This window comes from Sorex araneus, chromosome 2, assembly GCF_027595985.1.
Source record: "Sorex araneus isolate mSorAra2 chromosome 2, mSorAra2.pri, whole genome shotgun sequence".
NCBI classification, from domain to species: Eukaryota; Metazoa; Chordata; class Mammalia; order Eulipotyphla; family Soricidae; genus Sorex; species Sorex araneus.
In genome coordinates, this window is record NC_073303.1 from 49,152,055 (window position 1) to 49,176,784 (window position 24,730).

Below are 24,730 nucleotides of genomic sequence, written 5' to 3' on the forward strand. Positions count from 1 at the left end.
ACCTGCCACTCTGATCTGAGGTCCACGTCACTGACTGCCCATGGGACTTGGTTCTGTACTGTATCCTTATGGCATGAGGGAAGTCAGTGGCTGTCTGAGCCCCTGTCTTCCTGATCTGTAAGCTCCAAGCATCAGTGTCAAATAGGAGTTCCCCACAGCCAGGAGCCTGGCTGCAGCGGGCAAAATAGTCTAACTGCTCCCTCCAATGAGCTGCAGGCAGAGACACAAGTTCATGCACAACCTGATTCCTAAATTCCTTGGAATCAATTGGGAGCTTGTGAGAACTTATAAATTTTTCAATGCCTGGCACAGCAGCAACATCCACCTCCTCAACCTTTAACACAGATAAATCACAGCAGTCCAACAGTAGCAAAAAATCTTCACTCCCATGATTCCCTGTGTCACAACAGTGCTTTGAGCTACTCGTCCTAGAAGTCTGTTCCTGGTTGTCATGGTTACCATCTCTTTCAGAAGTATCTTTTTCACTTTTACCAGAGAATGCAAAATCATTACATTCGGTTTCAGATAAGAGGGTCGTTGTATTTGTCACAGGACTAGGAGAAGGTTCAGGACTCTTAAATTTGAAGGTTTCTTCTGACTCTGAACTACTCTGCTTCTTGAATCTGTTTTCTGACTCAAAGAAAAGCACTATGGTGCCCCCAATGATTTGTCTTTCAAAATCTATATCTAAATCAAGAACATAGTGCTTCACAAGTATGTCACTGGTGTTGGCCATGAGAGGCAGGTCATCTCGGGAGGGGTCCAGCTTCACGTCCATAATGTGGTTGATGGCTGAAGAGCTTGGTTAGAACCTCAGAAGGGGCTTCTTAGCTGCCTTAATCTTCCAGAATCATCAGTGGCTGAGGATGACAGGATATCTGACGTCACATTTTATGGTTCCATAACTTTCAGGCCTCTAGAAAAGAAGAAAATTAAAATTAGGCAAAATCCCAAATAAGATCTTAGCTATACGTTCATGCAGCCTTTTTCTGACTCCTTAAATAATCTGTCAGTGTGGCAGAAGTCATGGCTAGAGGGCAGACAAATCTTTTTGAGTGACATTGAAGAGAGCTGCATTACACGTTTCTAAAAATATTTCAGTTTCCATTGGAATGTAAGGGCCTCCACAAAGCCAAAAGAATTCTATTCTAACTAGAACAGTTATTGTTTTGGAAAACAGCGATTGTTATGTAAAAAGACAAGAGCGCATCCCTGTGCCTCTTGTTTTAAGATACATTAAATCTATTATTTCTGATTTTGTGCAGCAAAAGATAAGTGACTGTTTCTCTACCGTGATTTTAAGTAACAAATGTGAATAAAGTCTAAATGGCCTCGTACATTTTATTCTTTGATAACAATAATTTAATACATACAATGTAACCCCAGGGATTAATGTACTTTTCACATTAGGACTGCTCTCATAGCAGCACTTCCAGTAAATTACAGGAAAATGAGCCAATTTACCAGGAGTGCATTCTAAGTATTCCTTTGAGATTGTTCACAGAGATTTTTCAAATTTATAGTTAAATACTCAAGGTATATCATTACATCTTAATAGCTGAAAACCCATTAACATTCTGGATAATAGCTTTCTTGTGGCAAACAAAAGTCTTCTCATTTGAAGTGGAAAAAAAAAGCATGTAAATACCTTTAAAAGGAAGAAGGAAGAAAATTAAATGCAAAAAAAGATGTTGTAATAAAATGCCAAAATCTTCATAAAAGCTCAGAATCACTATGTATTCCTACTTTATAATACTTCAGCCAAAATAAAATTATTTAAAATTATTTTTGCCCCTGTCACTGTCACTGTCATCCCACTGCTCATTGATTTGTTCGAGCGGGCACCTGTAATGTCTCTCATTGAGAGACTTATTGTTTATTGGCATATCCAATACACCAAAAAAAAAAACAAAAACATTTTTGCCCCTAGTGGGCCTAATTTCATTCAGCATATGCCTTATTATATCATAATATATTTAGTATGTTTTATTATATTTATAATATAATTTTTATTTTTATTTTTAAATTTTCCAAGATTTTTATTTTTAAACTATACTTTTACTATTACATCTTTAATTATTATAGCATTTTTAACTTAAAAGTAGATTATACCAAAAGTGAAAAAGAAAAGATGGATAAAGAAAATTTTTTGATGGTGTAGATATATACATGTACTTTTCTTTGGCTTTGGGCCCACATCTGGCAGTGTCTGGTCTACTACTGACTTTGGGCTCAGAGGTCATTCCTGGTAATACCGGAATGTAACAAAGGTTGGTGGCATGCAAGACACGTGCATAAACATGCATACGATCTCTGCAGTCCCAGTAGATATATTTCTTAAACTGTATCTCTAGATATCAGGGTAATGGTGAGGCGGAGGATTGTTTGTTTTTGTTTGGGGGTCACAGCTTGCAATTCTCAGGGCTAACTTGTGACTCTATGACTGCATTCTGGGATCCCTTCTAGCAGTGCTCAGGGGACCACATGGGGTGCCAGGGAACAAACCTGGATCAGGCACACGCAGGGAAAGTTCCCTACCCACTGTACTATCTCTCCACACCCCCAGGAGGCATTTTTAAAGTCAATTCAATTACTTGACTTTTCAAGCAAATTGAAGTTTTACTCAATTTATCTCTTTTTCCTAGTTCTGTTTTGACTCTACCAACTAGATTCTTATTTCCCTTTTTTCTAGAATATCATTCCAGCAACCAAACCATTCCATTTTCATTTTCTATTAGAATGAAAATGGAATGAAATGGAATGAAAATTCTTATAAGAGTAAGATGAATTCTACAGAGCAGTTTTCAGCACCGTGTCCCAGGTGGCGGAGACCGAGGCCCCACGGAGCCCTCCCCATCAAAGTTAGCTTCCATGCCAACTGACCACCGCAGAGAGCTATCCTTTGGTCTTCAGCATATTCCTAAACACACTCAAATAGAAACATGTCTGTGTTTTTCATCTATTTCCAATTCTATGCCTGCCACCTTGATTCTCAGATAATATCTGTCCTCTACTGTACTGAGGGACTGGAGCAATAGCACAGCAGGTAGGGCATTTGCCTTGCACGTGGCTGACACAGGTTCGATTCCTCTGTCCCTCTCAAAAGCCCAGCAAGCTACTGAGTATCCTGCCCACACGGTAGAGCCTGGCAGGCTACTTGTGGCGTATTCAACATGCCAAAAACAGTAACAAGTCTCACAATGGAGACATTACTGGTGCCTGATCGAGCAAATCAATGAAGAACTGGACAACAGTGCTACAGTGCTACTGTACTAAGATGATTTTTGAAATTCTGAAACTCCATCATACCCCCAAGTATCTGAATATACTTGGGGGTTCTTTAAAACGACCACCATCTTCTGTTTTATCCCTCTAACCAAAATAATTCCTTCCCTTCTGAATCCCTGGCTTTGAAGGTCTGAGAGGCAAATAAATAGTACTCATTTGGTCTATCCCAATTCTGAACATAGAAAATTAGACGGTATCTTGATTTAACCTCATCTTATTTTTTATGTTCAGAATTGGGGATGAACAAGGTGAAGACTAAAAGATAACCTTTATTACTGATGAAGGATAAACTGAGAATCAAAAGTACCTGAAAGCCAAATTCCAGAGTTAAGCATAGGGTCACAAAGGTCATGCTAGATCAGGTTCAAGCTCCCAAAATAGAGGCATTATCGCCAAATGATAATTAAGGCCTAGCGAAATAAGATTAATGAGTAAAGCACAGTCAGCTTCTGCTTCTATATTTACCAAAATATGTCACTCCATTTCCTCTAGGGTAGAAGTGAAGTTGTTTTGGATTGGATTTGGGGGTTGTTGTTTGGGTTTTTTTTTTTTTAGGTTTTTGGGGAGCCACACTCAGCAGTGCTCAAGACTTAGCCATGACGTGGCACTCAGAGATGACTCCTGATGGGGTGCAGGGAACCATGTAAAAATGGAACCCAGGTTGGCCAAGTGCAACTGAAGCATGGGTAGAAGTGACCAGTAACGTTTAAGAAATTCCACTGTCTCATAAGCAGGGTCAGGCTCCGGGAATACCAAACACTAGGTGGCAGCAACGGTATAATGTCCACAGGATTAAATAAATGAAAAATTGGCCCAGTAAACCTGAACCCGGCCATTCTTAGCTGCAGATTCACAGCAACACAGACTGGTACAAACAAAAGTGGGGAGCATACTCAACTACCCAGGCCTGCAAAAACCAGAACTTGATCCTTAGCACACACACTATACCAGACCTAATTCTCCTGCGCTGATGGATCAAAAACAAGATGAAGAAAAACAAAAGTAAAACTGAGAAAAAAAGACTTAAATGATGAGCTCAAAAGAGGCTACATTATAAGAAGACAGAGTGGAAAAGAAGCATTGGTGGAAAAATTGTAAGAATTTCTCCGATGAACAGTCTAATCTTAGACCCCATGTCAAGGAGCTCAAAGAGGGTAAATAAAATAAAATAAAATAAAATCCAAAAACAAAAACACCTACACACATTACAAATAAATGGCAAAAGTAAAAAAAAAAAAAAAAGTAAGAGCACATCTCTTGTGTTCTCTCTTTCTCTGTGTGTGTGTGTGTGTGTGTGTGTGTGTGTGTGTGTGTGTGTGTCTCTCTGTCTCTCTCTCTGTCTCATGTGTATGTTGGAGAGGTGAAGGGGGCGCGGGGGGGGGGGGGGGGGCGTGTACTGTGTGTGTAAAAGGACCCCTATAAAACTGACAGCAGATCAATCAGATGAAATCCTCCAGGCCAGAAGAAATGATATGAAATGACCAACATGTTGAACGAAATGCACACCCAAGTAAGAGCATTCTATCTGGCTAGGCTAGTCATTCAAATTTCAAGGAGAGATACAAAGCTTCATCATAACAACAATTATAGGAGTTCATGTTCACTAAACTTTAAGATACACTGAACGGTCTTTTACATAAGACAAAGAAACTCTATCTGAAAATAAAGAAATACCACAACTTAAAATGTTAGAAAGGAGGCCGCCTTCCGCCGAGATGTGGCCCCAGTGACCACATACGTGTGCCTCTCCGCTGCGGCACGACCATGGCCCTGGAGGCCAGCTAAGCTACTTTGGGCACCAGCAGCTTGCAGAAATGTCTCTAGACTGTGAACTGAGCCCCGGCCGCCATCCTATGACAACCACAAAAGGGAGGTACAAGCCTGCAGTGATGCAGTTTCTGGCAGAAATTTCCCTGGACTTAGTTACTAAAATACAGAAATCCAAAACCTCATATCTCTTCATTCTCAGCAATGGAAAACAAATTATCAAATGCTTCCTTTTCAACAGGTCTGACTTTGGAGGGAGGGGGCCAAACAATAATAGTGAATTTTTTGTTGAAACATTGAATGTAACCAAAGTAAAGAGAAAAGTAAAGTGAAATTTATCAGCTACACAGGCGGGGGTGGGGGGCGGGGTGGGGAGAAGTATACTGGGGTTCCTGGTGGTGGAATATGTGAACTGGTGAAGGGATGGGTGTTTAAGCATTGCATAGCCGAGACTTAAGCCTGAAGGCTTTGTAACTTTACACATGGTGATTCAATTAAAAAAAAAAAATTTTAATGTTAGAAAGGAGAGCAGCTGAACCACCTCCACCACCATGTAAGTTGTTCTTTATTGGCCTTGTTCCAGAAACTCATATATGAGTCTCAAAAGAAATCAACTAGCAGCAAAACCTTCCTGGCCGTCTGTACCTGGCTGAGACACCTGGGCACTCTCGGAGGAGGGCAGGCAGTACCCAAACAAAGTTCCAGCTGCCACTAACTTCCACACCCCAAAGCTGTCCTCCAGCCAGACTCCTGTACCTCGGGACTACTGCACCCCACAGTGTCTTAGCCCTTCCTCAGTTACTTGGGTCCTCATGGCTGAAAGCTACATGCCCACTCAGAATAGGGATAGCCAGCTTCCCCCACTTCCCTGCACTTCCAGAAGTCCCGGCAGTCATGCCTATGAGCCACCTCAGTGGCCGTGTAAACTCAGCAGTAGAAAATTTAACTCCAACAGATCTGACCTGTTAAGCACTGTGGATTTTCTGGACCACACAGCTGTATGGACATCTCCATACAGCTGCATGACATCTCCAAACTCTTCAACACTGACAATCCAGTAGTAGCATACCAGATTGGATGAGATATAATACAGAAGTGGACAAATCTTGACTAATATTAACATAGAAACTTAACTTGAATAACAAGCAATATAAAATAAATTAGAGTGGGTCTGCCACGGGGGCAGGCTTGAAGGATGTCTGGGTAAATGGAGACAATGGTGGAGGGAAGGTGGCAGCGGTAGGACTGGTGTTGAAATATTGAAGGCCTATAACAAATCATTGTGAACAGAGTTTAAACAAAGTATGGGGGGGCGGGGGTGAGGAGCACAAATGAGGTCTACAATAAGGGACTTTGAACATAAGAGGGAACTCAGAGCTTTGAGGCCTGGGAGTCTCAAGACAAACATACAGAGAAGGCAAAAGCAGGAGTGTGGCAAAGGGAACCTTCCCACAACCTAAAGGGTGATTTAGTAGCAAAGTACAAGGGAAGTTAGAGGGGAAAGAGGGAAATCACAGCAACAAGAACTAACCTCAAATATCCGGAATCCAAATTTAAAAAGAGTCAGAACTCCTCTACATTAGTAATTTTGTTTAATGTCAATCACCTGAATTCACCAATCTGTCTGGCACAGAGTAGCTGGAGAAATCAATCCATCATCTTACTGTTGACAAGGGATACACCTGAAATATTCTAATTACAAACTCAGAGTAAAAAGCTATAAAATGATCACACAGGCAAATAAAAGCCTAAGAAATGGTGAGGGAGCCATACCTGTATCAGTTAAAACAGGCTTCAAGATAAAAAGCATAATAAGGAAGGATACGCTAAAAAATGACAGGTCTATATCTGAGCGATTTAAGTTGGGGACAGGAGGTAATACAGTGGTTTAGGGTTCATGACTAGCATACAGCCAATCCAGCTTTGATCACCAGCACCACATGGTACCCCGAGCAACTCTGGGGTGGTCCAAGTGAGCAACATGGCATCCTTGTTGGCCCTTTCATGGAACTGCTCCCCAGGGGTCTCCTGACTACCACTTGGAGGGGCCCCCAAACGACTTAATTTTCATTAACAGATATGTACCTAATAAACAAGCATAAAAATAGCAACTACAAATAATACTGAAGAAAGACACATAAAGAACGATAATATAGTTCAAGGTAATTTTAATAACCTCTATCATTGCTGATAGATCAATGAGACAAAAACCAGTACAGGAACATTAGCTTTATCAGAAAAGCAAGGTTCTGGGTTTAATAGGGCTATCCACGTGCAGAAAGATAAGCACGCCTTCTCCAGTGTACATGGGTCATTCTTTGCAGACTACATGATGGACCACAAGATAAGTGTCTGCAAAATCATATAAGAATGGAAACACAAGTCATCAGAACTTATGGGACATAGAAAAAGTGCTAACTTCTCTGTGAAAGCAAAACAAGAAGTTGACAGTAATAAACAAGGATTCATCAGGAAACAAGACAAGGAATCTGACTTCATATTTCTTCAAGAAACTAGAAAAGGACAACAAAAAGTCTATATTTAATGAGAGGAATAATAAAAAAGCAGAAATATAGAAGTCAAAACACAATACAAAAGGCCAATAAGACCAATAAATGTTCTTTTCTTTTTTAAGAATAAACTAGTTTGGGTTCATCTTTCACAAATGATCTTGTAAAGATCACACCACAGCTCAGTGTTGCAACCCTCAGAAAATCAAGCACCTCGGCATCAGCTTAACTAAGGAAGTAAAGGATCTGTACAAAGAAAACTACAAAACACTACCTCAAAAAATAAAAGAGGACATGAGGAAACGGAAACACACCACCTGCTCATGGATTGGGAGAATTAACAATCAAAATGGTAATACTCCCCAAAGCATTATACAGATTCAATGCGATCCCTATAAGGATATTCATGACATTCTTCAAAGAAATGGACCAAACACTCCTGAAATTCATATGGAACAACAAACCCCCACACATAGCTAAAGCAATTCTTGGAAGGGGAAAAGATGGGAGGCATCATCTTCCCCAACTTTAAAGTGTACCACAGAGCAGTAATAATTAAAACAGCATGGTACTGGAATAAAGAGAGATCCTCAAAACAATGGAATACGGTTGAATATGCTGACACACACCCTCAATTATATGATCATTTGATCTTTGATAAAAGAGCAAGAAATATGAAGTGGAACAAGGAAACCCTCTTCAACAAGTGGTGCTGGCAAAACTGGCCAGCTACGTGCAAAGAAACAGGCTCAGACCTCTACCTAACACCATGCACAAAAGTCAGATCAAAATGGATTAAAGACCTCAACATCAGACCAGAATCCATCAGGTACATTGAAGACAAGGTCAGCAAAACCCTCCAGGATATTGAATACCACTGACCAAGAAAATGGAAGCATAGATAAACAAATGGGACTACCTTAAACTAAGAAGCTTCTGCACCTCAAAAGAAACAGTGACCAGGATACAAAGACAGTCTACGGAATGGGAAAGGATATTCACCCAATACCCATCTGATAAAGGGTTAATATCAAAGATATCCAAGGCACCGGTTGAACTCTACAAGAAAAATAATCCAACCCCATCAGAAAACAGGGAGATGAAATGAACAGAAACTTTCTCAAAGAAGAAATTTGAATGGCCAAAACACACAGGGAAAAAAATGCTCTTCATCAGTAATCATCAGGGAGATGCAAATCAAAACAACAATGAGATATCATCTCACACCACTGAGATTGACACACATTCAAAAGAATAAGAACAACCAGTGTAGGCTCGCATGTGGGGAAAAAGGGACTCTCCTTCATTTCTGGTGGAAATGCCAACTGGTCCAGACTTTTTGGAAAACAATATGGATGTTTCTCAAAAAAGTATAAATTGAGCTCCCATTTGACCAAGCAATACCACTTCTGGGAATATACCCTGGGGGCCCAAAACACACAGCAGAAACACCATCTGTACCCCCTATGTTCATTGCAGCAGTATTCACCATAAGCCAGAATCTTGAAACAATCCGAGTGTCCAAGAACAGACGAGTGGATAAAGAAACTATGGCATATATAGTTGGAATACTATTTAGCTGTGAGGAAAATGAAGTCATGAAATTTGCCTATAAATGGATGGACATGGAGAGTATCATGCTGAGTGAAATGAGTCAGAAGGATAGGGACAGATATAGAATGACTGCATTCATTTGTGGTATGTAAAAAATATGTATAGTAGTAAGACTAATATTCATGGCCGGGGAAAACAGAGGCTAGGAGTATTGGTCAATTGTTGGAATCATCCACAAGTGTGTGTGGGAAGGAGAGTAGGTAAAATAGAGAGGAGACCAGTATGACAGTAATACCTGGGAATGATCACTCTGGACAGGATCTGAGTGTTAAAAATAGGTAAAGGGATATTCTTGATAACCTTTCAGTATCAATATTGCAAATCACAATACCCAAAAGGAGAGAGAAAGAGACAGACAGACAGACAGACAGACAGACAGAGAAGAAAAGCTCCTGCCATAGAGGCAAGCTGGGGGCGGGGGTGGGGGGATGACGGAAAGGAACCTGGGGACACTGGAGCTGGGAAATGTACACTGGTGAAGAAATAGGTTTTGAAATACTGTATGACTGAAATCTAATCGTGAACAGCTTTGTAAGGGTCTATCTCATGGTGATTCAATAAAAATATATAAAATACATATAAATGAAATACAACAAAATGGATAAAATAAAAAACTAAAAAAAAAGTGTACAACCTCAAAAAGCCAGCATGTACGTGCAACCTCAGAGAGCCATCCTGTGTGCAACCTCAGAGAGCCATCCTGTGTGCAACCTCAGAGACCCAGCATGTGTGCAACCTCAGAGACCCAGCATGTGTCCTATCTCAGAGAGTCATCCTGTGTGCAACCTCAGAGAGCCATTCTGTGTGCAACCTCAGAGACCCAGCATGTGTGCAACCTCAGAGACCCAGCATGTGTCCTATCTCAGAGAGTCATCCTGTGTGCAACCTCAGAGAGCCATCCTGTGTGCAACCTCAGAGACCCAGCCATGTGTGCAACCTCAGAGAGCCAGCATGTGTACAACCTCAGAAAGCCATCCTGTGTGCAACCTCAGAGAGCCATCCTGTGTGCAATCTCAGAGAGCCATTCTGTGTGCAACCTCAGAGAGCCAGCATGTGTGCTATCTCAGAGAGCCATCCTGTGTGCAACCTCAGAGAGCCATCCTGTGTGCAACCTCAGAGAGCCATCCTGTGTGCAATCTCAGAGAGCCATTCTGTGTGCAACCTCAGAGAGCCAGCATGTGTGCTATCTCAGAGAGCCAGTACACGCGTGTAACCTCAGACAGCCCACATGCACATGTAACCTCAGAGAGCCAGCACACATGTGTGATCTCAGAGAACCAGCACACATGTGTGATCTCAGAGAGCCAGCACACATGTACCACCCCATCCATCCCAGCAACAACCACCATCACAGAAGGAATTAATGCAATTAATTTCTGTCTTAGTAGGTATTGCAATAAGCAATATAAAGTCAACAATTTTGTGCCTGCTAATTGGACAGGCATGGTGGATTGGATGGGAAACTGTGTAAACTGATGGAGAGTAGGTGACATTGGTGGGATTGGTGTTGTAACATGGAATGCCTAAAACAACTTCATAAATCACAGTAAATAAAATTTTTTTAAAAAAGAATTAACTAGTTTGGGGTTGGAAGATAGGACAGCAGTAAGGGTGCATGCCCAGTCCTGCTCAATTCCTGACAGCACGTGATCCCCGAGCACCGAAGGGTAGGAGCCTGGGGGCCCCCAGCACTGCCAGGCTGCTCTGATATCCCCCCACCCCCACTGCAGGGCCCACAATACCACATCTCCGGGTACTTGTGCTGAGTCAACAGCATGGCTAGAAAAGAGTGACAAGTGGGACACCAGGATTTACCAAGAACCACTTAGAGCCCCCACACTGCAAACAGAATCAATAAAACTGAGGACAAACAGCCAATCTCATAAATAAAATGATGAACAAAACTCTGAAAAATCACTTCAGAAATAGCACTGTGGAACTGTTGTGCCATTGTTCATCAATTTGCTCAAGCGGGCACCAGTAACGTCTCAACTGTGAGACTTTTTGTTACTGTTTTTGGCATACCAAATACACCACAGGGAGCTTGCAGGCTCTGCCGTGCAGGCGGGATACTCTCAGTAGCTTGCTGGGCTCTCCAGAAGGATGAAGGAATCAAACCCGGGTCGGCCGCATGCAAAGCAAACGCCCTACCCGCTGTGCTATGGATCCAGCCCCATCAGAAATAAAAGGAAATTTACAACAGATGCCACAAAAATATAAAAGGTTATACATAATTATATGAACAACTTTATGCCAATAAATTAAACAACCAAAAAGAAACAGAATTCTTTCAGTTTTTCTGAGGTGATCAGTACCCTATTACAGAAAGCAGACAGAGACCATTTTAAAAAGCAAAAGTTAGGGAGAATATCCTGACACCAAGCCAGGCTGTCTTCACCGGGGCACTTCGGAAGGGGGAGGGTTGAGTTTCCCTCCCCGTCCCAAGCAGAACCCTGGCAGCCAAAAACCTCCTGAACCCATCCACCGTCATGTGCAAGGCCACTCTCCACATGCTCGACTGAGCCTCACCCAAGAGGGCACGAGCCTCACCCAAGACGGGAAGAATCTCACTCAAGAGTGGGCCGGAAGAAAAGCCCAGGTATGCGGGAACCCGTGACTCAGATCTCCAAGCCCACTCGGATCAGGAGTGGGTCTCCTACCCCCAGATCCCCAGTTTTCCAGTAGCTTGGCAGTCACACCCACAAACTGCCCCCAGCACCATGTAATCTTATTAATAGCCAAGACCCAGAGTCCTAAACCAACGCTCCCAGAAGAGAATGATGCAGAATTTCCTGGAGCGAATGCAGCCGCATGACCTCTTGTACTCTATCTTACTTAACCTATCAAAAGTAGCACACATTCGTTTGCTTTCTAACAAACTTGCTTGTATTCTCTTAAATTCAGGCTTAAATGGCTCCAGAATGAAATACAACAACCTTCACACACTTCCCTCTTATTGTGGTGGGAAGGTGCTCGGTGGTGGAATTGGTGTTTGAATATTATCTGTAATGAACTATTGTGAACTACTTTTATGAAAATAAAATATATTAAAAACTTTTTCAAAATAAAAAGTGTAAATTAGAAATTGGGGGCTGGGAGACAGACCAAAAAGCTGTAACATGAGCTCTGCATGTGGGAGTCAGCCTTCAAGTGGCTCCAAGCCACTGCCAGGTCCTCCAAGCACTGCCAGGAGTCACTCCCAAGCACTAAGCCAGAAGCAGCCTGTGAGCGCCAGACTGTTAAAAACAAAAGGTGGAGGGGCTGGAGCAATAGCACAGCGGGTAGGGTGTTTGCCTTGCATGCGGCCAACCTAGGTTTGATTCCCAGCATCCCATATGGTCCCCTGAGCACTGCCAGGGGTGATTCCTGAGTACAGAGCCAGGAGTAACCCCTGTGCATCGCCAGGTATGACCCAAAAAGCAAAAAAAAAAAAAGTGGAAAAAAAAGAAACTAAGAGAAAATTACAAACTTGAAAAGCAGAGATGCAAAAATTCTCAACGAAATCTTAAACAAAATTCAACAGTACATTAAAAAGATCATCAAGAGCAAGCGAATCAAGACTAGTTTAACAAATTCAAATCAATTAATGTGATAAACCAGATCAATAAAAGGAAAGAAAAAAGTCCTATCATCAATAAGTGCAGAAAAAGCTTCCAACAAGATCTAACACCCATTTATGATTTAAAAAAGCCACAAGAATCTCCTGGCACCTGTGTCTGTGCCTTCCTAGCCATAGGGACTCACACCATCTGAGGCCAATTTATTTATTTTAGTTGAATCACCACGAGAAACAGTTACAAGCTTTCATGTTTGAGTTCAATCATACAGTGATCAAACACCCATCCCTCCACCAGTGCACATTCCCCGCCACCAATGTCCCCAGTATACCCTCCGCTTTCCCATCTTCCCTCTGACTCCATGGCAGACAATTTCCCCCATGCTCTCTCTCTACTTTGGGACATTATGGTTTGCAATACAGATTCTGAGAGGTTATCACGTTTGGTCCTTTATCTGCTTTCAGCACATATCTCCCATCCAGACCGATCCCTCCAACCTTCATTTTTTTTAGTGATCCTTCTCTATTCTGCCTTCTAGGCATGCCCCCGCCCACACCCCTCCCTCATGAGGCAGGCTTCCAACTACAGAGCAATCTTCCTGACCCTTGTGTCTGCTGTCCTTTGGGTGTCAGTCTCACGCTATGTTATCTTATACTCCACAAATGAGTGCAGTCCTTCTATGTTTGTCCCTCTCTCTCTGACTCATTTCACTTAGCATGATACTCTCCATGTCTATCACTTATAAGCAAATTTCATGACTTCACCTCTCCTAATAGCTGCATAGTATTTCACTGTGTAGATATACCAAGATTTCTTTTTTTCTTTTTTAATTTTATTGAATCACCGTGAGATAGTTATAAGCTTTCATTGGGTTACAATCACACAATGATCAAACACCCATCCCTCCACCAGTGCACATTTCCCAACACCAATATCCCCGGTATACCCCCCTTTCCCACCCTCCCCCTGCCTCCATGGCAGACTGTTGGGGACTGCTCAGGACCCTGAACAAAAGAGGACCCCGAAACCTTTACCCTGGACAAACCGGAAAATTCCATTACCAGCTTTGCATAACCTGAGGCACAGGTGCCCTTGTGACAAAGGAAATAGCTAAACTCAAGAAGTAAAAGTAGCCCAAGGCAGTTAACTAAGAGACCCCAAAAAAGCCCATAAAGTAAAGTGCCTTCCTCTACACTAAAAGCCTTGTCATTCCTCCTGCCAGATGCTCCTGCCAAATAAACCCTTGTCTTCCTCTTTCCACTATTTCTCAACCTACTCTTGGAGAATGTTGTAAGCCCACCAAATACACCCCGAACCTTTCCTTATTTGGTCTGAGAAGACACTTCCCTGATGATTGACAACTCATGTATCAACCCCCTGCTAAGAAAGGTATAAAACCAGCATGGCTGTTAATAAAGTTGCCCTTGATCGGCATGTGTCGTCTTGGGCCCCCTGTTTACTAACCTCACTAGTCTTACTTCAGGTTGGGACCTGTAGGATAACATAGCCTCAGTAGTTTAGGTTTATTGGGTTACTCCCATTACAGTGCTCCTATTCCTCTTTATTTGTAGCTTCTTTCTTAGTGTTCTGTTGACTTGTAAATAATGTTTTTCTCTTCTCCTTGAGTCCTTTGCATAGTTTATTCAGAGCAAGTCCTTTTTGTATGGACACAGGAAGACTTAGCAAATGTTATGCTTTTGTAACCTGGGAGTCATTTGACTCTACATGATATTTTCCTCCAGGGCATCTGTTCTCTCAACCTAAGCCTCAGCTGCCCTTACTTCCTAGCACCCCCAAAAGCAGGGTCCTGATGAGGGACTGGACGGACCCAGGGCAAGCGGTGAGTTGTGTGCTACCCTGGCATCGAGATGGGCCTGGCCAAAGTGCCTAATGCTTAACTCTAAGTTAAGAGCTTGATCATGGACAAATGCTGTCATGATCCAAACAGTGATAACTAGATTTGGACCCTGCTAGGGTCAGGAATGATTAATCTGGCCTGAGTGCTGTGGTCTGAGCCTGTGGCAAGAAGTTGCCAGGAGAGCTGCCTTGCAAGCCTCAATGTATCTCTTGCTATGTCCATACAAAAATAACTAGCATTAAGATGTTAATAAGTTCCTGGACTAAGGAAAAGAAAAAAACCTTAAGAGTGAGGAATGCCCTGCCCTCAGGAAGGGCTTTCTTATGTTGATTTTGCTACCTGGCTGGGTGTAGCCTAGAGGGCAAGGTGGGAGAGACAAGGAGGAGGAAAGATGAGAGAAGCCAGAAAAAAGGGCGGCAGTTGATCCAGAGAGAGGCCTGAGCTGGGAGTGCGGGAGATGAGAAAGATGGAAGATTGAATAAACGGTAACTAATCAGCAACCAGGTTGGTCCTCATTCTTCCTTCGTCTGTCCTTGACCACCGGCCATCCCGATCCAGTCCACACACTGCAGTTCCAGGGCACCGAACGCGGGTGGTGAGACAGAGCCGCCCAGAGAGCCCGCGAGTGCACTCGCCCTTCGGTGAGCCTTAGTTTTTTACAGGGACCCTCACAGAATCCACCCAGTTAGGAGCGCTTTCCACTGTTGTCTCTCCGCAGGCAGGAGAGATCTCCAGGGGAACGCGCAGCAGACAATATTCCCCATACTCTCTCTATTTGTACCAAAGTTTCTTTAACCATTGTCTGTTCTCGGGCACTCGGTTTCCAGATTTTGGCTATTGTGAACAGTGCTACAATGAACATATAGGTACAGTTGTCATTTCTACTGTGCTTTTTTGCACCCTCAGGATATATTCCCAGAGTGGTATTGCAGGGTCATATGGAAGCTCAATTTCTAGTTTTTGAAGGACTGTCCATATTGTTTTCCAGAAAGGCTGGGCCAGTCGTCATTCCCACCAAGAGTGAAAGAGTGTCCCTTTTTCCCCACATCCACGCCAGCACTGGTTGCTTTTGTTCTTTTGAATGTGTCCAGTCTCTGTGGTGTGAGATGATATCTCATTATTGTTTTGATTTGCATCTCCCTGATGACTAGCAATGTGGAGCATTTTTTCATGTACCTTTTGGCAATTTGTATTCCTTTTCTGAGGAAGCTTCTGTTCATTTCTTCTCCCCATTTTTTGATAGGGTTGGAAGTCTTTTTCTTATACCATTCTGCTAGTGTCCTGTATATCCTAGATATTAATCCCTTATCATATGGGTATTGGGTAAATATTCTTTCTCATTCTGGGGGCTCTCTCTGTACTTTAGTCACTATTTCTTTGGAAGTGCAGAAGTTTCTTAGTTCAATGTAGTCCCATTTGTTTATGTTTGTTTTCACTTGCTTGGTCAGTAGTGTTTTATCTTTGAGGATGTCTTTAGCTTCAATGTCATGGAGGGTTCTGCTTACATTTTCCTCCTTGTACCTTATGGATTTATGTCTGATATTGAGGTCTTGCTACCCATCTTCTTTTTCCCAAGGATTGCTTTAGCTATTCGTGGGGGGTCATTGTCCCATATGAATTTCAGGAGTGTTTTGTCTATTTCTTTGAAGAATGTCATGGGTATCCTGACAGGGACCGCATTAAAATCTGGACAGTGCTTTGGGCAATATTGCCATTTTGATCATGTTAATTCTCCCTATCCATGAGCAGGGCACGTGTCTCCATTTCCTAGTGTACTCTTTTTATTTCTTGAAGGAGTGTTTTGTAATTTTCCTTGTATAGGTCCTTCACCTCTTTGGTTAAACTGACTCCAAGGTACTTGATTTTCTGAGATACTATTGTGAACGGGATTTTTTTTTAATGTCTCTTTCTTCTCTTTCGTTATCTGTATATAAGAAAGCCATGGACTTTTGGGTGTTGATTTTGTAGCCTGAGGCCAATTTAAAACACTTCAAAGATCCTCCAAATCAGGTGCCAAGACGGGACTTGGACTTCCACTACACCCTGCCCCCAAGAGGGAATTCTCCCAGCAATAGCGGCCACACTATCACCCCAAGCTTCGAAGACATATCAGTGTCCCTGTGAGGACTACTCTTCTCCAACCACCCCACACACTATAAGGGAAGTCATAAAGTCTTAATCCAGTGCCAGGATACCCCTTACGATCCCTGGTAACTAAACAGAACAAACTAGAGCTACACCTGCCTGGACCACTGAAATACAATTACAGTGTAACAACAGAGGCAAAACCTACAAGTAGTCCCTGTGAACCAGACCAGTATGCAGAAAATCAGGAGCCTATTCCAGAGCCAGGTTAGAGAGCCAGAATAGCACAATGGTGTATAAGAGGGTGCTTGCCTTCCACACAGCTGATCCCGTACACTCACATGCTCTCCATATGACACCCCTTGGCCTCGCAAGGAGTGATCCCTGAGCAGAGTTAGCCCTGAGCAATGCAAAAAAAAAAAACAAATATAGTTCCACTGTCAGCAGGCACAAAACTCCAAGGACAGTTGGTAAATAAAAGATTTTGGCTGCACTGACAGACAAGAACAAATTTCAAGACAAGTGCCCAAGTTCAACAAAACCCTCAAGCCTCATGGAGTAGAAACTCAAACCAAGACTTTCTTCAATGCTGATGAAAATAAGCAATCATTGGGAGTAAATTCAATTAGCTCAAGGAAGAATTGATTCAGAGTATGAAAGAGTTCGTATAAATGGAACAAACAGAACTAAAAAAAAATACAACAGCAAGCCAAAGCAATGGAATATTCAATGTGGAAAGCTTGAAGACAAAACTTGAAGACAAGCAGCAGCGGTAAACATAGTGGCAAAAGAAAAGAGAAGTGATGGGGCTGGAATGATAGCACAGCGGGTAGGGCATTTGCCTTGCACATGGCTGACCTGGGTTTAATTCCTAGCATCCCATATGGTCCCCCAAGTATGGCCAGGAGTAATTCCTGAGTGCAGAGCCAGGAGTAACCCCTGTGCATCGCCAGGTGTGACCCAAAAAGCAAAAAAAAAAAAAAAAAAAAGAGAGAGAGAGAGAGAGAAGTGAAAAAGAGAGGAAGGAAGAAAGGAAGGAGGGAGGGAAAGAGGGAGGGAGGGAGATCAGAGTACAGGGGTAGGGAGCTTGCTTTGCAAGCAGACAACCAAGGTTTAATCTCTGGCAAAATGGTCCCCTGAGCCAGCCAGGAGTGATCCCTGAGTGCGGTCAGGTGTGACCTCTCCCCAAAAACAAAACAAAAAAGAATGGAAGAGAATGCAAAATACTTAATGGATAACTTCAAGAAAAACGACCTCACTGAATCCCATATGACAGCAGGTCACCAGATATCTCTCCGGACTCTGTACCTAGCCAGTTCCACCAGAGCACCTCAGATGGAGCGGGTGCGCCCTCGCCCACTCCAGATTAAACCCCAACGGCCACGAGCTTCCAGAAGCAAAACCCAGGTATGCAGGATAGGGGACGAAGACTCCACGTCACATGGCAGCAGCAGAGACAGGCAGACCTTCCCGTCTCCCCACCTGCTTGGGGTCCTGGCTGTCATGCCTGTGATCTGCCTCCAGGTGCCATCTCTGCGCATCAACGGCCTTGCTCCAGAGACTCCCAAATGAATCTCAAAATGGATTAGCTCCCTACAGAGATGTCTCTGGACCCCAGCCATTTACAATTTCAGAATTCCAGAAGTGCATGGTTGCTTTTGCGGCCACACAACATGATATTCATAATAAGCCATAGAAAATAAATTATCCAGCATCTGCCCTCGGAAGGTAGGCTTGAATGGTGGTGGGAAAATTGTAAATAATGGTGATGGGAAGGTGTAATGGTGGTGGGACTCGTGTTGAAATATTGAATGTAATCAATTAATGTGAACAATCTTATGAAAATAAAATTTTTTAAAGAGAAATCTCCAAATTATAGAAATACCAGGAGAAGAAATAATAGAAAAGGGAAGAACAAGTGTTGGAAGTGAAGAATTTGGGGGTATTTGAAATAAGTATTTGGAATTTGGGGGATCAAGGGTCCCTGTACATGTCTATTAATCCCAGTTCTTCACGTTTCCCCCAGTCTTTGGAGGGACGCTTCTACAGAGATTCAAGAGGCCCTAAAGTAGCAAACAAAATAAATTCAAACAAAGCTACACCAAGACACACTCTAATCAAAATGGAAAAAAAAAATAACAGAAAGAGAAGCAGGCTACTTAAAGCATTAAGGAAAACCTCAAGTACAAAAAGAAATCAAACAAGAAATTATAACAGACCTCCCATGTGAAACTACAGCAGTGAGAAAAGAGTGGAATGATATTTCAAAGAGGGAATGAAAAAAGTTTCAACCTGAAATCCACTATACTCAGGAATGACCTGTGAGTTCAGAGCCAGGAGCAAGCCCTGAGCACTGGGAAGTGTGGTCCAGAAAAGCAAAACAATCACCAACAACACAAAAATTGGTATGCAAAAATCTGGTGATTTATATATACAATGATGTAGAAATTTGTCTAAAGATCCAATTTACTATTGTGTCCAAAAAAAAAAAAGGCAAGTACCTTGCCTGGAGGGACAGGAGAGCAGGTAGGACGTTTGCCCTGCACAAGGCCGATCCGGGTTCGATTTCGCCACCCCTCTCGGACAGCCTGGCAAGCTACCGAGAGTATCCCACCCACATGGCAGAGCCTGGCAAAGCTCCCCATTCAATATGCCAAAAACAGTAACAGCAAGTCTCACAATGGAGATGTTACTGGTGCCCGCTCAAGCAAATTGAAGAGCAACGGGATGACAGTGATTCAGTGATACCTTGGAATCAACTTTAAAAAGAAGGTAAAGGTCAGAGAGCTAGAAAAGGGGGTTAAGAAAAGGGGGTTAAAGTACTTGCTTGCATGCAGCCAACACCAGTTCTATTCCCAGCACTACATGGTCTCTGAGCACACAGGAAACTCCTAAGCTGGAAGTGGCCCCCCAAACACTGTCAGATGACCAGAACCACACCCCCAAAAATAAACAAAAGCAGGCAAAAGTTTTAGTGAAAACTTTCTAAAAAGAAACAAATGACACACAATGAAATAGAAACACACTGGGTTTATAGATTCAAAATATTAAGTGTCATTAAAATGACCATCGTACCCAGTGTTTAGAGCAGAAAGTAATGAAATGGAAGTCAAAAATACTACCCGAAAGATCAATGAAATCAAGAGTTGGTTCTTTGAGAAAATAAACAAGGTCGATAAATCTCTAGCAAGACTCACAAAGAAAGAGAACTCTAATAAACAGAACCAGATATTAAAAGAGAGATATCACAACAGAAACCACAGAAACTCAAAGAATAATCAGAGATTATTTTCAGAATCTCTATGACATGAAACAAGAGAACCTCAAAGACATGGGTAAATTCCTGGACTCCTATCATCTCCCAAAGCTAACCCAAGAAGTCTTGGAATACCTGAACAGACCTATCACTATCAAGGAAATTAAAATAGTAATCAAAAGTCTCCCAAAAAACAAAAGCCCTGGCCCAGACAGATTCACTAGTGAATTCTTCCAAACCTTTAAAGAGGACCTGCTCCCAATCCTGTGCAAACTTTGCAAGGAATCTGAAGAAACAGAAACATTTCCAAACAGTTTCTATGATGCAAATATCACCCTAATATCAAAAGCATACAGAGAAACCACAAAAAGAGAATTACAGGCCAATATCCCTGATGAACACAGACTGCAAAGAGTCTCAACAAAATACTAGCAAATAGAATTCGATGACTTATCAAAAAGGTCATACACCATGACCAAGTAGGATTCATCTCAGGGAGGCAAAGATGGTTCAACACTCGCAAGTCAATCAACATAATACATCATATCAATAAAAGAAAGATTAAAAACCCTATGACCAAATCAATAGATGCAGAGAAGGCATTTGAGAAAATCCAGCATCCATTTATGATAAAAACTCAACAAAATGGGAGTAAAGGAACTTTTCTCAGTATAATCAAAGCCCATCTACCACAAGCCCACAGCAAGCATTATTCTCAATGAGGGAAAATTAAGTCTTCCCTCTAAGATCAGAGACAAGACAGGATTGCCCACTCTCACCATTTTTATTCAATATAGTACTAGATGAACTTGCCATAGCAATTAGTCAAGAAAAAAGATATCAAGGGCATCCAGATAGAAAAGGAAGAAGTCAAGCTATCACTATTTGCAGATGACATGACGCCATACTTAGAAATCTTAAAGGCTTTACAAAAAAGCTCCTAGAAACAATAACTATATATAGTAAAGTGGCAGGTTACAAAATCATTACCCAAAAGTCAGTGACTTTCAATGAAAGAGAACAAAGACATATTAAATTTTAAAAAAAAAATCCCGTTCACAATAGTTCCTCAAAAAATCACGTACGTTGGAATCCACTTAACTAAAGAGGTGAAGCTCCTATACAAAGAAAACCACAAAACACTTCTTCAAGAAATAATAGAGGACACTAGGAAATGGAGACACATCCCCTGCTCATGGATCTGGAGGATTAACACTGTCAAAAAGGCAATACTCCCCAAGGCATTATACAGATTCAGTGCAGTCCCAATAAGGATACCCATGACATTTTTTAAAGAAATAGACAAAACACTCCTGAAATTCAAATGGAAAATAAACCCTCACAAGTAGCTAAAGCAATCCTTGGGAAAAAGAAGATGGGAGGCATCACCTTCCCCAACTTCAAACTATACTACAAAGCAGTAGTAATTAAAACAGCATGATATTGGACTTGAAACAGACCAACAGACGAATGGAATAGTTGAATACTCTGACACAGCCTCTCAAATATACAATTACTTAAAATTTGATAAAGAAGCAAGAAACATGAAGTGAAGCAAGGAAAGCCTGTTCAACACGCAGTGCTGGGAAAACTGAACAGCTACATGCAAAAACCTAAACTCAGATCTTTGTCTAACACCAGGCACAAAAGTCAGAACAAAATGGATCAAAGGCCTCAATACCAGACCTCAATCCATAAGATACATGGTGGAAAATGTAGGCAGAACCCACCATGACAGTAAGCTAAAAACATCTTTAAGGATGAAACACAACTGACCAAGCAAGTGGAAACAAACATAAACAAACAGGACTACATTAAACTAGGATGCTTCTGCACCTCAAAAGAAAGTAGTCAAAATACAGAGCAAGCTGTGGAGAAGGAAAAATTATTTACCCAATACCTATCATATAAGGGATTAATATCCAGGATATATAAGACACTGGTATAACTTAACAAGAAAAATAAAACCTCCAATTCCATCAAAAAATGGGGAGAGGAAATGAACAGAAATTTCCACAAAAAATAAATACAAAAAAGGCACATGAAAAAATGCTCTGCATCGCTAATCGTAAGGCAGATGCAAATCAAAGCAGCAATTATTTATCTTACACCACAGAGACTGGCACACATCCAAAAGAACAAGAACACTGGTGCTGGCACAGATGCAGGGAGAATGGGAATCTCATTCACTGTTGGTGGGAATGCTGGCTGGTCCAGCCTTTTTGGAAAGGTGCAAAAAAAAGCACAGTAGAAATGACACCTGCACTTGTATGTTCATTGCAGCACTGTTCACAATAGCCAGAATCTGAAAACAACCCGTGTGCCTGAGAACAGATGACTGGTTAAACAAACTTTGGCACATCTACACAATAGAATACTATGCAGCTGTTAGAAAAAAATGAAGTCATGAAATTTGCTTATAAGTGGATGGACATGAGGAGTATCGTGCTAAACGAAATGAGTCAGAAAGAGAGGCACAGACATAGAATGAGTGCACTCATTTGTGGAATATAAAATAACATAGTACAAGACTAACACCCAAGAACAGTAGATACAAGGGTCAGGAGGATTGTTCCATGGTTGGAAGCCTGCCTCAAGTGCTGGGGGAGCCTTCAGTTAGGATAGAAACGGGATCACTAAATCACTGACAGTTGGAGAGATCACTCAAGATGGTAGATGTGTGCTAAAAGTAGACAAAGGACAAACATGATCTGTATCTCAGTATCTGTATTGCAAACCATAATGCCCAGAAATAGAGAGAATAAGAAGAAAAGTGCCTGCCACAGAGGTGGTGGGGGGAACATGGTGGGAGGGATACTGAGGACACCAGTGGTGGAAAATGTACACTGGTGGAGTCGAACATTGTATGACTGAAAATCAATCATGAAAGTTTAGTAACTGTATCTTACGACGATTCAATTAAAAATTAAATTAATTTTTTTAAAAGTAAGAAACAAGTATTGGTGGAGCTATACGAGGGTGGGGGGAAGGAATCTCATTCACTGTTGGTTAGGACAGTTTTCTGGTTCGACCTTGGTGGAAAACAGACTAGAGACAACTAAAATAATTAAACATAGAACTTCCATATGTGTAAAAAACTAAAGCACGCCGAGGGGCGTTTGCACTCGCGGGCTCTCCGGGCGGCTCTGTCTCACCACCCGTGTTCGATGCTCTGGAACCGCTGTGTATGGCTGTTGGTCAAGGGCAGACGAAGGAAGAACGAGGACCAAGCTGGTTACTAATTGATTAGTTACCGTTTATTCAATCTTCCATCTTTCTCATCTCCTGCACTCCCAGCTCAGGCCTCTCTCTGGATCTACTGCAGCCTCTCTCGATCCCTGTCTCTCTGTCTCTCTCCCTACTTGTCTCTCCCACCTTGCCCTCTAGGCTACACCCAGCCAGGTAGCAAAATCAACATAAGAAAGCCCTTCCTGAGGGCAGCCAGGTTCAAAGGGAACACTACCTAAGGGCATTCCAAAGCCCTTCTCCTTTCCTTAGTCCAAACACTCATTAACATCTGAATACTAGTTATTTTTGTATGGACATAGCAAGAGATACATTGAGGCTTGCAAGGCAGCTCTTCCTGGCAACATCTTGTCACAGGCTCAGACCACAGCACTCAGGCCAGATTAATCATTCCTGACCCTAGCAGGGTCCAAATCTAGTTATCACTGTTTGGATCATGACAACATTTGTCCATGATCAAGCTCTTAACTTAGAGTTAAGCAGTAGGCACTTTGGCCAGGCCCATCTCGATGCCAGGGTAGCACACAACTCACCGCTTGCCCTGGGTCCGTCCAGTCCCTCATCAGGACCCTGCTTTTGGGGGTGCTAGGAAGTAAGGGCAGCTGAGGCTTAGGTTGAGAGAACAGATGCCCAGGAGGAAAATACCATGTAGAGTCAAATGACTCCCAGGTTACAAAAGCATAACATTTGCTAAGTCTTCCTGTGTCCATACAAAAAGGACATGGCTCTGAATAAACTATGCAAAGGACTCAAGGAGAAGAGAAAAACAATATTTACAAGTCAACAGAACACTAAGAAAGAAGTTACAAATAAACACAGAGGAATGGGAGCACTATGATGGGAGTAACCCAATAAACCTAAACTACCTGAGGCTATGTAATCCTACACATATGACCTAGTGACTCAAATCTGCTCCAGGAATACAAAAATGTTACTCTGCAAAGATATATGCAAAATTATGTTCACTGTAGTAATATTTGTAAGATCTGTAAACAACCCAAGTTCTCCGTCTCAGATAAGCAGATAAAGAAACTGTGGTAAACACAGACTGGAATATTACCTCTAAGATGAAATGGTATATTTCACTATGCCTTGTGTGGAACAGGAGCGTATCATGCTACATAAAATGAGTCAGAGAAAGACAAACACTTATGATCTCACTTATATGTGAAGTACAGAAACAAGGCCTGGGAATGGACAATGGACAATGAAAACAAACCCTGAGACACGCCAGAAGAATCAAGAAAACCAGTGGCAGGAGAAAGCTGGGAGCCAAGGAACCAAGGGACAATATTAACAGTCACTGACACCTGTGTGGTGGGGCGTGGTGCACTGTAAATGCAGGATAAGAATGCTGATCTGCTGTAAATCAGGATACCACAGTAAAAATATTTTTAAAAAGGAATAGAGTCCCCCTCCTCCCCCAACAGCAGAATGATATATTTTAAATGCTGGATGGATCTGGTAGAGGGATTTTTCTCAAATATCTTATGTGTGGTGAATCCTGTTGCTCATCGGTTTGTTTGAGTGGGCACTAGTAACATCTCTC

General features: G+C 42.1%; 1 protein-coding gene across 9 annotated transcripts in view; it reads right to left on the bottom strand.

Annotated features, from left to right (window-relative positions):
• AOPEP (aminopeptidase O (putative)) overlaps window positions 1-24,730 on the bottom strand; it is a 402,612-nt gene that overhangs the window by 335,769 nt on the left and 42,113 nt on the right. For all 9 annotated transcript variants that reach the window (XR_008628432.1, XR_008628433.1, XM_055125012.1 and 6 more), the window contains exon 2: window positions 3-916. Coding sequence is in view for 7 of the 9 variants with exons in the window: in XM_055125012.1 (XP_054980987.1) it covers window positions 3-778 (776 nt within the window). In the remaining 2 variants the exon portion in view is untranslated. The remainder of the gene's footprint in view (window positions 1-2; window positions 917-24,730) is intronic.